The 12600-nt window shown below is 50.0% G+C and overlaps 1 protein-coding gene across 4 annotated transcripts; it reads left to right on the top strand.

The window, feature by feature from the left end:
- On the top strand, positions 1-11403 carry cdca2 (cell division cycle associated 2). 4 transcript variants are annotated; one of them, XM_076048282.1, is made up of 15 exons: positions 1-333; positions 1167-1353; positions 1624-1760; positions 2231-2396; positions 2747-2895; positions 3251-3364; positions 4912-5032; positions 5640-5956; positions 6094-6145; positions 6229-6303; positions 7246-7385; positions 7746-7811; positions 8023-8094; positions 8780-8924; positions 10148-11403. In XM_076048282.1, the coding sequence occupies exons 2-15, from the start codon at positions 1167-1169 to the stop codon at positions 10867-10869; spliced, it is 2463 nt and encodes an 820-aa protein (XP_075904397.1). In that variant the 5' UTR covers positions 1-333; the 3' UTR covers positions 10870-11403. The 4 variants fall into 4 exon arrangements, with proteins under 4 accessions (XP_075904397.1, XP_075904396.1, XP_075904395.1 ...); XM_076048281.1 differs by lacking the exon at positions 1-333 and adding an exon at positions 807-839 and having other exon boundaries at positions 2231-2384; XM_076048280.1 differs by lacking the exon at positions 1-333 and adding an exon at positions 807-839.
- Positions 11404-12600: the final 1197 nt, after the last annotated feature.

Here is a 12600-nt window from a genome sequence, read left to right as displayed (position 1 = left end):
CACAAAGACTGAACTATATGATTATTTATAATTTACAGTCATAGGTACGTCTACACAGTTGCACGGCGTTGCGTGCTGTTGTTGAGACGTGCGTTCGAGCGCGCCGCGTACGGTTTTGGCGGAGGGATACACAGGAAGCAGTTGGCGTGCCGTGGAGGGTATTTTGAATGGTCGTCTGCCTGCGTACTGGGTTCGGGCACTTTTCTCTTTTTTTTTGGTTTTTCTAAACCGATGCCCGCCAACCTTTTTTTATTTTTGTAATGTACGCTTATGTACATTTTTTAAAAACTTTTTTACATCGGGTACATTGTTCTTTTAGCATAACCCTATAAGGTAAGCGTTTTAGTCGCCAGAAACCAGACTTTTGCCCCTGGAGTTAGCCGGCGGGGAGTCATAGCGGAGGAGCGTTAGAATGTAAACAGCTTAAAAACACCCATCCGAATCAAATTAAGCGATGATATCGACAAAGCAGCAAGTCCCGTGTTTTGTATGAGCGATGATAAAAATCGGTGTTGTTTTTTATTACTGACGCTGTAAGCTGAGTGCCATCATACGGGAAGCTGCTAGCTAGTGGGTAGCCCACAACTCTCTCTCTCTCTCTCTCTCTCTCTCTCTCTCTCTCTCTCTCTCTCTCTCTCTCTCTCTCTCTCTCTCTCTCTCTCTGTACCTCTGGGAATCTTGTCGTTTGAATAGCTGCAGGGAGATTTCATGGGAAGTTGTCTAAGTACAAAAAAGAAGGGTTAAGTTGGGGAAACTGGACTTGTTCTTGCGACCTTGAAGACGTTTCGCCTCTCTTCCGAAAGGCTTCTATCTTCAGTTTTATGGATAAGAGGTTCAAGGTAGATTTATTGACAGTACTGCAATATATGTAAACATCTACAGAGCATTGAAATGTTGTTAGTCGGCAGTCCGCGGTGCAAGGACAGCATGCAGCGAACAAGATAGTTGATAAAAAAAAAAAAAAACACGTCAATTTAGTGCAAATAATGAATAACGGTGCAAATCATGAGAGGCGAAACATCTTCAAGATCGCAGGAACAAGTGAAGTTGCCCTAACTCAACCCTTCTGCTTCAGGATGACTGAGAACCTTCACAGGTGTACAAGTACAAACTACATGGGGTAACAGACTGTCTGTGTGTTTTTGTGTGACTGTTTGGCCACGCAGATGGCCAGCGTGGAGGGCAACCCTGGCTGCGCTGATGGAGGGCAGAAGGAGAGCGTGACCCCTCTGGAAGACCTGCCCCTCGTCTTGAAGGAGACCACGGCACCCCTGAATTTCTGTGGACTGACGCCTTGTCACTTTGGCATCTCTGCCAAGAGTTTCACACCTGCGAATTCGTCAAACTCCAAAGGTGGCAGGACTTGGTCTGATGTGTCTCTTGATTACTGCCTAGTTGAAATAGCAACTTCTTCATTATTATTATTAGAATTAGTAGTATTTCTTTACGTGCCCATGATCCAACATCTGCATTCTTCCTATTTTTTTTTTTTTTGTTATTTAACGTTTTCACTGCCCTACATTCAGTAATGCCAGTATTGGAATAACAATAATAAAATGTGTTTTTTCATGGATGAAAGTTTGCATGTGTGTGATGGAGTTTTTTGTCTCCCTCTCGTTCCAGATAAATCGCGCCTGGCTCAGATGAAGGCAAGGCGGAGGTCCACCATCGGCGTCCGTGGCTCCCCAGAGACAAACTCCCTCATCCGCTTCATGGCCCAGAATAGGATGAAAACGCCGCCGCCCTCCCAGACACCAGAGGTGAGGCATCTGCCGGGTTTCACCTGAGTAAATCCTCCCAATCCAAAGTGTGTGACGATTATCTTGTTTTTAGCTCCGTGTCATTGTATTTGAACTGTGTTATTATTATTCATTCACTTTTTAAAATAATATACGTATAACTTTATGTAAAGTGTATGTTTATTCGTTTTATTTTATTTTTTAACCGACCAAATACTGAAAAATGTGGTCAAAACCTGTGCAGTCTGCACTTTATGTGTTCATTCAACACTCACCTGACAACAGAGTAATATTAATAGCAATCCAAAGCGTGCGTCTTGTCTACCAGACCTCAGCCAACCTCGACATCACGGCCTTGTGTGTGCAGGCAGTTTGTGATAAACGGCGCTGCCGCTCCATAAAACCGCCCCAGTAATTTCAGAAGTCTCGCAGCTGTCAAGCCGTATCACTGAGCAGATACGTTTGTGTTTTTCTGCCTCCTCAACCCCCAGCCCGTCAAAAGTAGCCCCTTCCTTCCGCGGGTCGCCTCCACGCTGAAGCAGAAGATGGCCTCCTTCCAGTACCTGATGGATGTGGCCGACGACGAGGACTGCGATCTGGCGCCGAGGCAGGACAGCGACGCTGGAGGATGCATCAAGACAAGAGGTTATCTGTCTGGTGAGGCCACCTCAGTGCCTCGGGATTGATGGTGTGGGTCCACCGCCCGGGGATCCGTGCCAGTAGGATGTCGCGATGATGACCGCAGGCACGATTAAAGGCGTGGGATTAATTTGCGGCGCGGGATAAATCTGACTCTTCCGACATCGTCTCCGAGCAGCCAGTCTGCCTCGGCTCAGCCCGCTCGGCTTATTGGCCACTCTCTCACTGCTCCGCTGCCAAAACGGAATCTCATACCAGCCGCTTCAAAGCAGTTTTTGACAGTTATTTCCAACTCGTTTATTACACAGCTGTTCTTTTTGTATATTTAAGCAGCCAGTGTTACAGCTGTTTCTTTGCATGTTTATCAGATGCCAGCGCTCACGATGGGGAGAAGGAGAACCGCCCATCAGCGTCGCCGGCCGCGCGGTGCAGCGCGAGGCCCGTGGCCCCCCCAGAAGCCTGCAGGCTGCAGATTAGAGAGGCCGGCGCTCCTGTCCTCCACTCCAGTGCAGAAAAGGTATGCAAACACCAAGCGTGTTCTCGCTCGAACGTGATAAATAATTCATCTAAAAGCTTTCTGCGACCTGTGTGTACTCTGGCTTTTTGACTGTGCACATTTAGAAAGGGAGGAATGAACGGCGCCAAGGAAAAAACTTGTTGTTTGATTTAAGTGCCGGCTCTTAACTTTTTTTATGCATTGCTTTCTTTTTTTTCCTCTATTGAATGAAGTGCTGTCTCAAGTCTTAAAGCACTTTTGTTTTTGTATATATGACAGATGCAGCAGTCAATAATAGTTTTGTTTTTCATTTCGTTCATTGTGTTTGTTTCGAGAAGCAATAAAACACTCACATTTTCTGTCTTGGGATCCAAAGGGAGGATTATTGGAGGATTTGCCGCCACCCAGCGAGGCCCAGGCTGTGCTCATACCTTCACCTCTTCCACCTGCCTTCAAGCTCCCAGCATGCTCCATCCCGGAGAGCCAGCAGGTTAGGTCCTAATTACTATAGCATCACAAGTGTTTGGCTGAGTTCCAGAGGAGCTGATGAAACTAAACGGTCTGGTCAACGTCGAAGCTCGTCAAGTGGAGCTTTTTTTTGGGGGGGGGGGGGGGGGGGGGTCAAGAGTGAAACTGTGAAAGCCATGAACACAATGCCGCCAAGCTCAGAGTTCTGCCAGTTAATAATAGGACTCCCTTGAATTGCAACCAGCATGGGTCAAGTGTGAAATCATCAGTCATGCAACATGTACTAATGAGGCAGGCTGGGAATATTATCATTATCATCATTATTATTATTATTCCCTGCTTAGGGCTGAAGCAAAGTGCAATAGCCTCCCGTTGTCAATCACGGACGGCTCTGTAAAACCACACACAAGCAGAGACGAAGCCCCGCTGGACTTTTGTGATCGTGTGTTTCACATCCCCCGTGAGTTTGGGCCACGCACGGCTTGCTTGTTGCCCTGAACTGTGTGTCCGCCACCGAACTGACGGTATGACAATTTTGCAGGCGTGTGCGCCGCTTTTGAAACACGAGGCCTGCTGCTCGGTGTGTTTATGCAAGAGAGTGATAGCAGAGCAGGGAGGTGCAGAGTCTTCAGGACATCTTCAGTACAAAACATTCCACTCACACATTCAGCAGTGAGTGAGTGAGTGAGAGAGAGAGAGAGAGAGAGAGAGAGAGAGAGAGAGAGAGAGAGAGAGAGAGAGAGAGAGAGAGAGAGAGAGAGAGAGAGAGAGAGAGAGAGAGAGAGAGAGAGAGAGAGAGAGAGAGAGAGAGAGAGAGAGAGAGAGAGAGAGAGAGAGAGAGAGAGAGAGAGAGAGCTGATGTCTCACTCCCAGCAAGAGTATGCTTAATGTTTCATGTTGTCTGCTATTGTTGTTGATGTGGAAGTGCATTCCAGTTGACAGTTATCTCTAAGATAATAGAAAGTAAATTGGTCTGTCCAGTAACAGTAATTAGAGAGTCACAGAGTGAGGATATATACATATATGAATTGTGATAAATTGCGATTTTCGATTAATCGCGATTAATTGAATGGTAGCCCTCTGAATGGGACTCAGATTGAATGGTCGGGTAGCTAGCTCCTAGCTGCTACTGTAGCTGCTAACACTCTTGCTGTCATCTTCTCCGTCTCCCTGTGGGCTTTCAATGGGCAGTTTGCTGCAGTTGCTTCGCGCTTTCATCTGCACTAAAGGGCGGATGATTAATAAACAAGTTTCAGGACCGACTTAAACTTTTTATTTATTGTTATCAGCGCTGAAATGTCTGCAGCCGAGCACTGTGCGGGAGCCTAAACGTGAAGGCTGTGCCATTGATTGGAGTTCGACAAAGTTCCTTTGAGATTCTCCCGACAAATTTTTTTCGCTCCAGTTGTTGTTTCATCTTCAAAGAGTTGCGTGCGCGTCAATAAAGGCCCGCTAGTGCCGGCAGTTGTCCCCGGGGGGGCGCCGCATTATCACATCACAGCCGTCGGGTTTGCGTGACTGAGCAGCCGTGCGCGGCGACGGGAGCGCTCATGTTTTCTCTCTCGACAGGAGGTCGACTTTGAACTGGAAAGCCTCCGCCAGCCTGATGGTCCTGCAGCTGCTGCTGCTGCTGCTCCGTCCTCCCACCTGCTCGGCGCCCTCCCCTCCGACTCGGAGATGAAGCCCGCAGGTAAACACGCGCAAACCGGCGCTTTAATGTGTTCTGGCCTCGGCCGCCTCTCGGCTGGGGAGGAAGCCAGACGGGCAAAGTGCCGCCGTGTCCAGGAAACCAGGCTCACTTTTCCCTCGCACCACAATTCTGTTTGTTTGTGGGGAGGGGGGTTTTGTGGCCAAATAGGCTGTTAATTATTCTGATGAAATCACAGCCCCGGTATCAAATAACAGATTAGCTCTGTTGTACAAGACAGGGATTAGCACTTTAATTAACAAATTCAATAATACCACAGGCGTAACTGTCACCCACTGACTAGATTTTTAGGCGTGTGCGTGTGTGTGCGCGTGCGCGTGTGCGTGTGTGTGTGTGTGAACACAGTGTCTAGTCAGTCTTGTTGTGATTTCTCTTCTTCATCACGCATTCCGTGTGCCTCAGTTCCGATTCTAAATGATGCAAAAGGCGAAACCGAAGCCAGTTTTTCACTCAAGAGGCCTCAGAATTTATTTTCGGGTGAAACTTTGGTCGCGCAAAAACACTCTGTCAATAATTGATTGGACGGCCTGTTTTTCGAGCGGGGTCCTTGAACACACCCTGGGTGGTCCACGCTTCTGCCTCCCTGCAGGAGCAGACGCCTCAGTCGCCGATTTCAAAGCCAAGAAGAAGAAGAAGAGCGTGCGATTCGGAGGTCCACTCTCGCCCGAGTTCTTTGATAGGCACCTCCCCCCCAGCACGCCGCTGCAGAAGGGAGGCACGCCAGCCCGGGCCCCGACTCCAGGCGGAGCCTTGCGCTCGGCGCTGAAGACGCCGCAGAGGAGCGACGATGACGCGGCGGCGGCTCATCCCGACCTGGATGTCCTGTCCGCCTTCGGAGCCTCGCCGGTGCTCAAGATGCCTCGCAACCGCCGTATGGCGTCTGTGGGGGAGGACGAGGACGGGCAGGTGAGACGTCGAGTGGTGGCGCTTGCAGTGATGTGCTGCACATGCAGCGTCGTCCCCGCCGGCTCGTGATTTGATCGACAGTTGAAAGAAATGGAATGTGGCCCAGTCAGCTGCTCTCCTGCATTTCCTGCTCCCAGATTTTCCAGCGGACGATCGAGGAGATGGAGGCCGAGATGACGGCAGACGGAGGTCAGTTTTCAGCAGGCACGGCCACAGATCGTGATGCGTTCAGGCTCTGGTCAGGCGGTGACCCTGCCGGCTCTGTTTTTCAGAATATTGGTCGGACGCCCAACCGCTGAATCTCAACAACGCCTTCCACGAGGAGTCCGAAGCTCAGAGTCTGGCAGGTGAGTTGCTGCTGCTGCTGCTGCTGCAACACTCACTGAAAATATCGAAATGTTTCAAACATTGTCTTTGATTTTATTTTTATTTTATTTTATTTATTTATTTCGGACATGAAAGAAAATGAGAAAATAAAAGGGATACAAAAACCAAAACATACGAAAATAAATAAATAAATAAAAAATAAAATAGGATAAGTAAACAAACACGAGTGAAATATACATTAAAATAATTTTATTCATGTCCGAAAAGGGGTAGGAGGAAGTATAAACTTATATGTACCTACCCCCTAAACTCAAATAAATATACAAACTTGAACATGGACTAAATTAAGTTTATACAACTTGATTATTGTTTTTCCATTTTAGTAGTTTTTGTCTATATAAACACTGCGTGTTTATATAGAGCCAGAGAGCCAGGAAGCACATCAGCAATACAAAGATTCCATTAGACTGTAATATACCTACATAACTCCATAATCACTGAACCTCGCTGCAGCTGCAAATATAACTGAATGTCTTACACACATTATAATAATAATCTGTCTTACCTGTCTTCCTCTTTTTGATGTTTTTTTTTTTTGTATGTGTATTTTTAACCACGGTGGCAGTGATTCCTTCATACCAGCCGGATGAAAGCATGATTAAAACCTGTCGTCGCTCCGGTCCTAGTTGCTTGAAATGAGCCGTATCTGCTCCGCGTTGTCGGCATTTAATAGCCGTTTCAACAAATCGCATCGGTGTCACTTTGCTCGTCCTCAGAAGTCGCTGCAATTTCACGCACAGAAAAGTAAAAACATCACAGAGGCGCCTGTGCAAACAAGTTGCAGCAGGCGCTGGAAGCCGTAGACTGAACTTCATCAGGAGCACCAGGAGAGGATCCGAGTGTCCAGGTCTCTCCTCTCATCTTTACTGCTGCTGTCCTCCCCTTCCTCCCGCCAGAGGCAGAGGCAGAGGCTGAAGCCACGGTGGACCCTCAGACGGATGAGCGGACCTCTGTGCCGGAGGAGCCGGAGGAGCCGGAGCTGCAGCAGCAGCAGCTTGAAGCCAAAGTGGAGCCTCCACTCCGGAGGAAACCAAGCAGAAAGGTGCGCCGCTGCCGCAAACAGCTCAGTTTCAGCCCACATTTCTCCGCCGTTGTAACCGACTTGGATCGGATGCACTTCAACCCTAAAGAGGAAAATAAAAAGTCGTGAAGAATTTCTGCTCCGGTTGTCTCCTGACGTCTTGCGCTCAGCTGCGCTGCGACGTCTTTGGCTTCCTAATGAGTCTAAGTCAGTGTGTGTGATACTGCAGAGGGCCTGTAATTAGGCTTAATGTGAAGTACGAGTTGTTCACAGATCAAGTGAAGCTCTGCGGCAGCGCAGGGTTATTTAAACCTGCGTCGGCCGTTCCTGTCTGATGTGTTTGTCAGTGTGTGTTTTCCAACCTGCGACTCTCCTCCACAGCGTCCTGCCCCCGAGGGAGAAGCTCCAGCTGAGGCTCCGACTCGCTCCAGCAGCAGGAAGAGGAAGGTGTGCCTCCGCCTCTGCTACAGTCTCACTCTGCAGCCGCTGAGCCGCCCAGGTGTCTCCCTCCTAACTCAGGGGTCACGGCACGCTGCCGCTTAATCTGCTCTTTAATTCCACTGGATTGGAACTTAATCGTGTCCGAACACTTCCACTTACTCGTGAGGCCTCGAGAGTCGGGTCCATATAATGTGCCCTCTTCCCTGTACTCCCTCAGCACCTGGTGGAGAGTGAACCTGTGAAGAGGTCGAAGCGCTCCAGTGCCGAGGCGGCCTCGGGGAAGATAAAGGTGAGCCGAGCTGAGCGCCGCCCTGTGATTTTCTCTCTTTCACGCCTCTTCGCCGAGAGCGGCGGGGGGAGGAGGAGGAGGAGACTGCAGAGCCTTCGATCCAGGCAGTCCCTCCACACTGGCTGGTCATGCGATGATACCGCTGGAAACTAAGCTCACGTGTCGGCAGTCCCGGTTCTGCTCATTGTCTGAATGTTCTGTCTCTGTCCAGGACTCTGGAGCCGTTTCACATCGTTATCATCAAAAAAAAAAAAAAAGAAAAAAAAGAAAAGTGGCATATTTAGCCCTTTGTTAAGAGTCGACTGTTGAAAATCAAACCGATGCTTTGTTGGACCTTCCGCATGGACCACAAGGCTGCGTCAGAGGGCGGAGCCAACGCCTGACTGGCCGGTGTTGTGACATCACAAAGGGGCTTGATTTCCCAGAACAAGTGTCTTTTAAGCTGAGGGACTGAGGAAGGATTTCCTCAGTCAAGTGAACTTTGCATTGCACACATCCTTGGCGTTTAATTCAGCCGCAGCCGTTTCCTGGCTGTGTGATTACGACGACTGATTGTGCGGCTGTCGAATGTGTTTAGGAAATCAATTGTTGACTAATCTGATCTCGTCTTGCCCCACCTTCCTCTGTCAATACATCACAAGTATGTCAGTCTGCCCGGCTCTAACCTCTGTCTGTCTGTCTGCAGTCCTCGGCGGTGACGCGTCGCTGGAGCAAGGACGTGGATCGCTCGCTGTACAGCTCGCGGGCCTACGCCTCCAAGAACCCCGTGCTCAGCCCCATCACTGAGTCGCTGTCCTTCAGCACCAGGCCTCCTTCCACCAGCAGTGCAGGTGAACCACCCAGTCCAGCTGCTTCAGAACACACACACACGCACACACACACACACACACACACACACACACACACATACACACACACACTACAGAGTGTAATATCACACCCCCATCACCCTCTGCTCTCCAGTCGTACTATGAACTTGTGTTTTTGCACTATTCTTAAATGTTTACAGCCACAATCATATTTATTATGACTTGTTTTTATATGTGATGTTGTTTTTATCTATGCTTTGCTCGTTCTTAATGTCATGTGGGCCCAAAACTGATTTTCGTTGTTGATGTTAGTTTAGGGCCGTACGATAAATCGCACTTGCGATTAATATGGCGATAGGACAAAACAAGATTTTCTAACCGCAAAGACTGCGATTTGATTGACGCGAGTTCCGGTCACGTGACTTGCGAGCGGCGCGAAGCCAAGCAGGTAGTGGGAGGAGTCGATGCTGCGACGAGCTGGACGGACGGAGCGACACGCAAGGAAAAGGTCTTCCTGGTTGCCACCAACTGGTGGCCGTAGTTTAGCAAAACAGTGTCGGGAGAGATTTAAAAAAAAAAAAGGCCGAACGAACTACCGAAGCACCAACGACCACAACAGTCGGAGTTGTGTTCGCTGGCAATGAACCGCTGCCTCGCAAGTTCGCACCTTGTAGCGGTTTTAACACTGCTAGCGTGTTAGCATGGGTTGAATGAAGCTGTCGCTGTTTTGTGCTTTTTGTGGACTTAGACAAAATCATTCTAAGCCCGATTAAGATGTCTTGCAAAAAAACAAAACAAAAACACAAGTAGATAAATAAAGGCTCTTTCATATTAATTCATGTTTCATTTTGCTTTTATCTTAACATTAGCCGAGCCTATAAAAAAGAACAATTGTGTATAATAAATCTGATATGTTTATTATAATACATATCATTTTTTGTTTGTTTGTGGAAAAATACAAGAGAGAAAGATAAATAAAAAAAAAAAAAAAAAAAAAAAAGAAAATTGCAAATTAAATCACAATCGCAATATTGAGGGGGAAAAAAATCGCAATTAGATTATTTTCCATAATTGTTCAGCCCTATGTTGGTGACAGTGGTGACAGTAGCTGCGTTTCCCTGACAGTTTTCCGCAAAATGAAAGCGATATTTCTCAACTTTCCACCAAGTCCAATTGCGATTTGCAGGCATTTCCATTGACTGGTGTTGAAGCTAACTGTGGACCTCACTTCCTCCCGTCCGCAGGCTCTGAGGTGACGCTAGAAAAGGTCCGGGAAAGTCCCTCAGAAGGTGAAGTTCCCACGACGGAGGCAAGCGGTCTGCTGGAGCAGGAGGTCGGTGATGAGTCACCAGAGTGCCGTGAAGAGTCCACACCTGCGGAGCGGGACGGGGAAACACCTGAGACCGTGACGGAGACCAGACAGGAAGTAGAAGCCGGCAGCTGTGATGCTGGGACGGCAGCAGCTGCAGGACGGCGTGCGGGCTCGGGGGGAGGTCGGGAGGCACCCACGTCTGACTCCGGCTCTCCAGCTCTGAGGTCTCCAGCTCCAAGGAAGACCAAGAGAGGCCGCAGGAGCTCGACGCACAGGTCGGAGCTGAAGCTGCAGGTGGAGCACCAGAGCAGCTGTGAGGTGGAAGAGAAGAAGATCAGGGTGGAGGAGGAGGAGGAGAAGCATCGGCGCAGCGTCTCATCGGACTCTGGCAGTCAGGAGGAGTGGAAGGAGGCGGGGCTAGCACCCTGGCAGTCCAACTTTGACTGCGAGGACGTCTTCAGACCGGTGGCCAGCAGCGGCGGCGGCGAGGGCCGGCGCTCCGTGCGGCGCAGTCTGAGGAACAGGAGCGGCGTGGAGAGCGGTGGCGGTGGCGGTCAGGGTCTGGCCTGGCTGCCTCCATCACCCACCGATCACACTGCAGAGCCCCGCCGGAGGACCAGGGGGCGCCGTCTCAGCTCCAGCCAGCCCGCCTGACAGGGGCCCTCGTCAGACTTTGTGTTTGTCGGCTTCGCACTGAGTTGCTTTGAGTCGCCGGTGAATCATCACAACTGACTATTGCTCATTAGTCTCCGCCCACTTCCACCCATCGACCTCGCCGGTCAATAACCTGAGAACCCAATCATCTCCATTGACCTCCCCGATCAATACCCAGCCACTCCACTGGTGATCACATGGTGTCTCGGCCCTCTGGACTCTCTGGCCGCAGCTCCTCTGCATCAATAGGTGCTTCCAGCAGGTGGCGAGAAGCTCCAGCTCATGTTCAGCCTTCGTCACGTTGACTCTCGTCTGCTCTCCTTGAATTTAATGTCGTCGTTGTTGGTTGCTGTTTTTTTTTTTATTATGTTTTATTTTATTCTTCGTCCTTTAATCATCACGTGTCTGTGTTCAGATCCCATCAGATCGGCAACATCAGCTTTTAATGAACTGTTTCCAATAAGAGCAATGATCAGTTTTGACTTCAGCACTGGAGATCAGAACTGAGCCCCAATAAACCAACCGATGAGTCAACCAGCTGTGTGGTCACTTGGTCCGTGATGCACTGATTGCGATCGCTCGCAGATGGAGCCCTGCCCCCCCCCGCCCTCTCACGGCTTCATCGCCTGGGAGAGCCGAGGCCTAACAAATTGAGTTTCAAACCTGCTTCACGTCGGGGTTGGTGGGGTGGGGGGTGTGGGTGGCTCGGGATTGGCTCCTGGGATGATGCACGCCCGGCGGTAATCTATCCATCAGCCTGTAATTGACTCGCTCCTCTTTACACCGAGTCGAAGTCACTCGGCTGAAGGACGTCGGAGGTTTTGCGGCTCTGCGCACCCTCCCACCCCAGGAGCCCAAGACTAATGGGCGGCATCATGTGGATACTCGTAGAACACCACCGGGTGGCCGCGGTGGGGTAGCAGTGCCATCTAGTGGCCACTCTGGGGTCAAGCACCTTGATGCAGCTTGACGGCAGTAGAGATACTAAATTCCGCCTGACGTTCGCTTTTCCTTCCTTCTTGTCTTGGTGTCGCTGAGTCCTGATGGTCTTCAGGAGGAGCTGCCCAGCTTCCAAATTATTATTCAATGTGTTGTGCACCTTTTGTACAAGTTGCTGGGGGGTTGCTGTTCAGTGTGCAGTGTGTGTGAGAGCCAGTCAGGGCTGTGAACCCCCCCCCCCAACGCGCACACACACACACACACACACACACACACACACCCAACCCCTGGCAGACGGCCACAGTGAAGACGGCTTAACGCAGGAACAATGGTCTCCTTTGACCAACACTGACGCCCCCAAGACATGTGGCCTCCTGTCTCTGTGGCAACCCCGCCACCCCTCCCACCCCCCACCCCTCCCCATGGGACAGGGAGCCGGCGGACAGCTGGAGAAGGAGAAACAAGAAAAAACATTTTTTTCTTTTCCACTCCTCCCTCAGTCTCTGGGCTCCTCTTCCTCCGCTTTGTACCAATGTTGCATCTCACTTTACGACTCCATGAGTTTGACCTCATGGGATTCACATAACCAGCCACCAGGCCGACTCAGGCCAGGGGACGGGGGGGGGGGGTCTGAGAAAGCCGCCGTAAATCAAGACTTTATTGGCCGGCCAGTAATAAGAGAGCATTGATCTTGTGGACAAATGTCACGGCTGAGATTTCACACTCACTGTACTCCCGATTTTACGGCTCATTCGCCAAAGGGATGAGCGGCTCTCCTCCTCCTCGCCGCCA

This window comes from Nelusetta ayraudi, unplaced genomic scaffold (genome assembly GCF_046127955.1).
Source record: "Nelusetta ayraudi isolate G7.1 ecotype Tasmania unplaced genomic scaffold, CSIRO-AGI_Nayr_v1 ptg000098l, whole genome shotgun sequence".
In the NCBI taxonomy this organism is placed as follows: Eukaryota; Metazoa; Chordata; class Actinopteri; order Tetraodontiformes; family Monacanthidae; genus Nelusetta; species Nelusetta ayraudi.
Note: the sequence above shows the minus strand (reverse complement) of the source record. Positions and strands in the feature narration are given on the sequence as shown.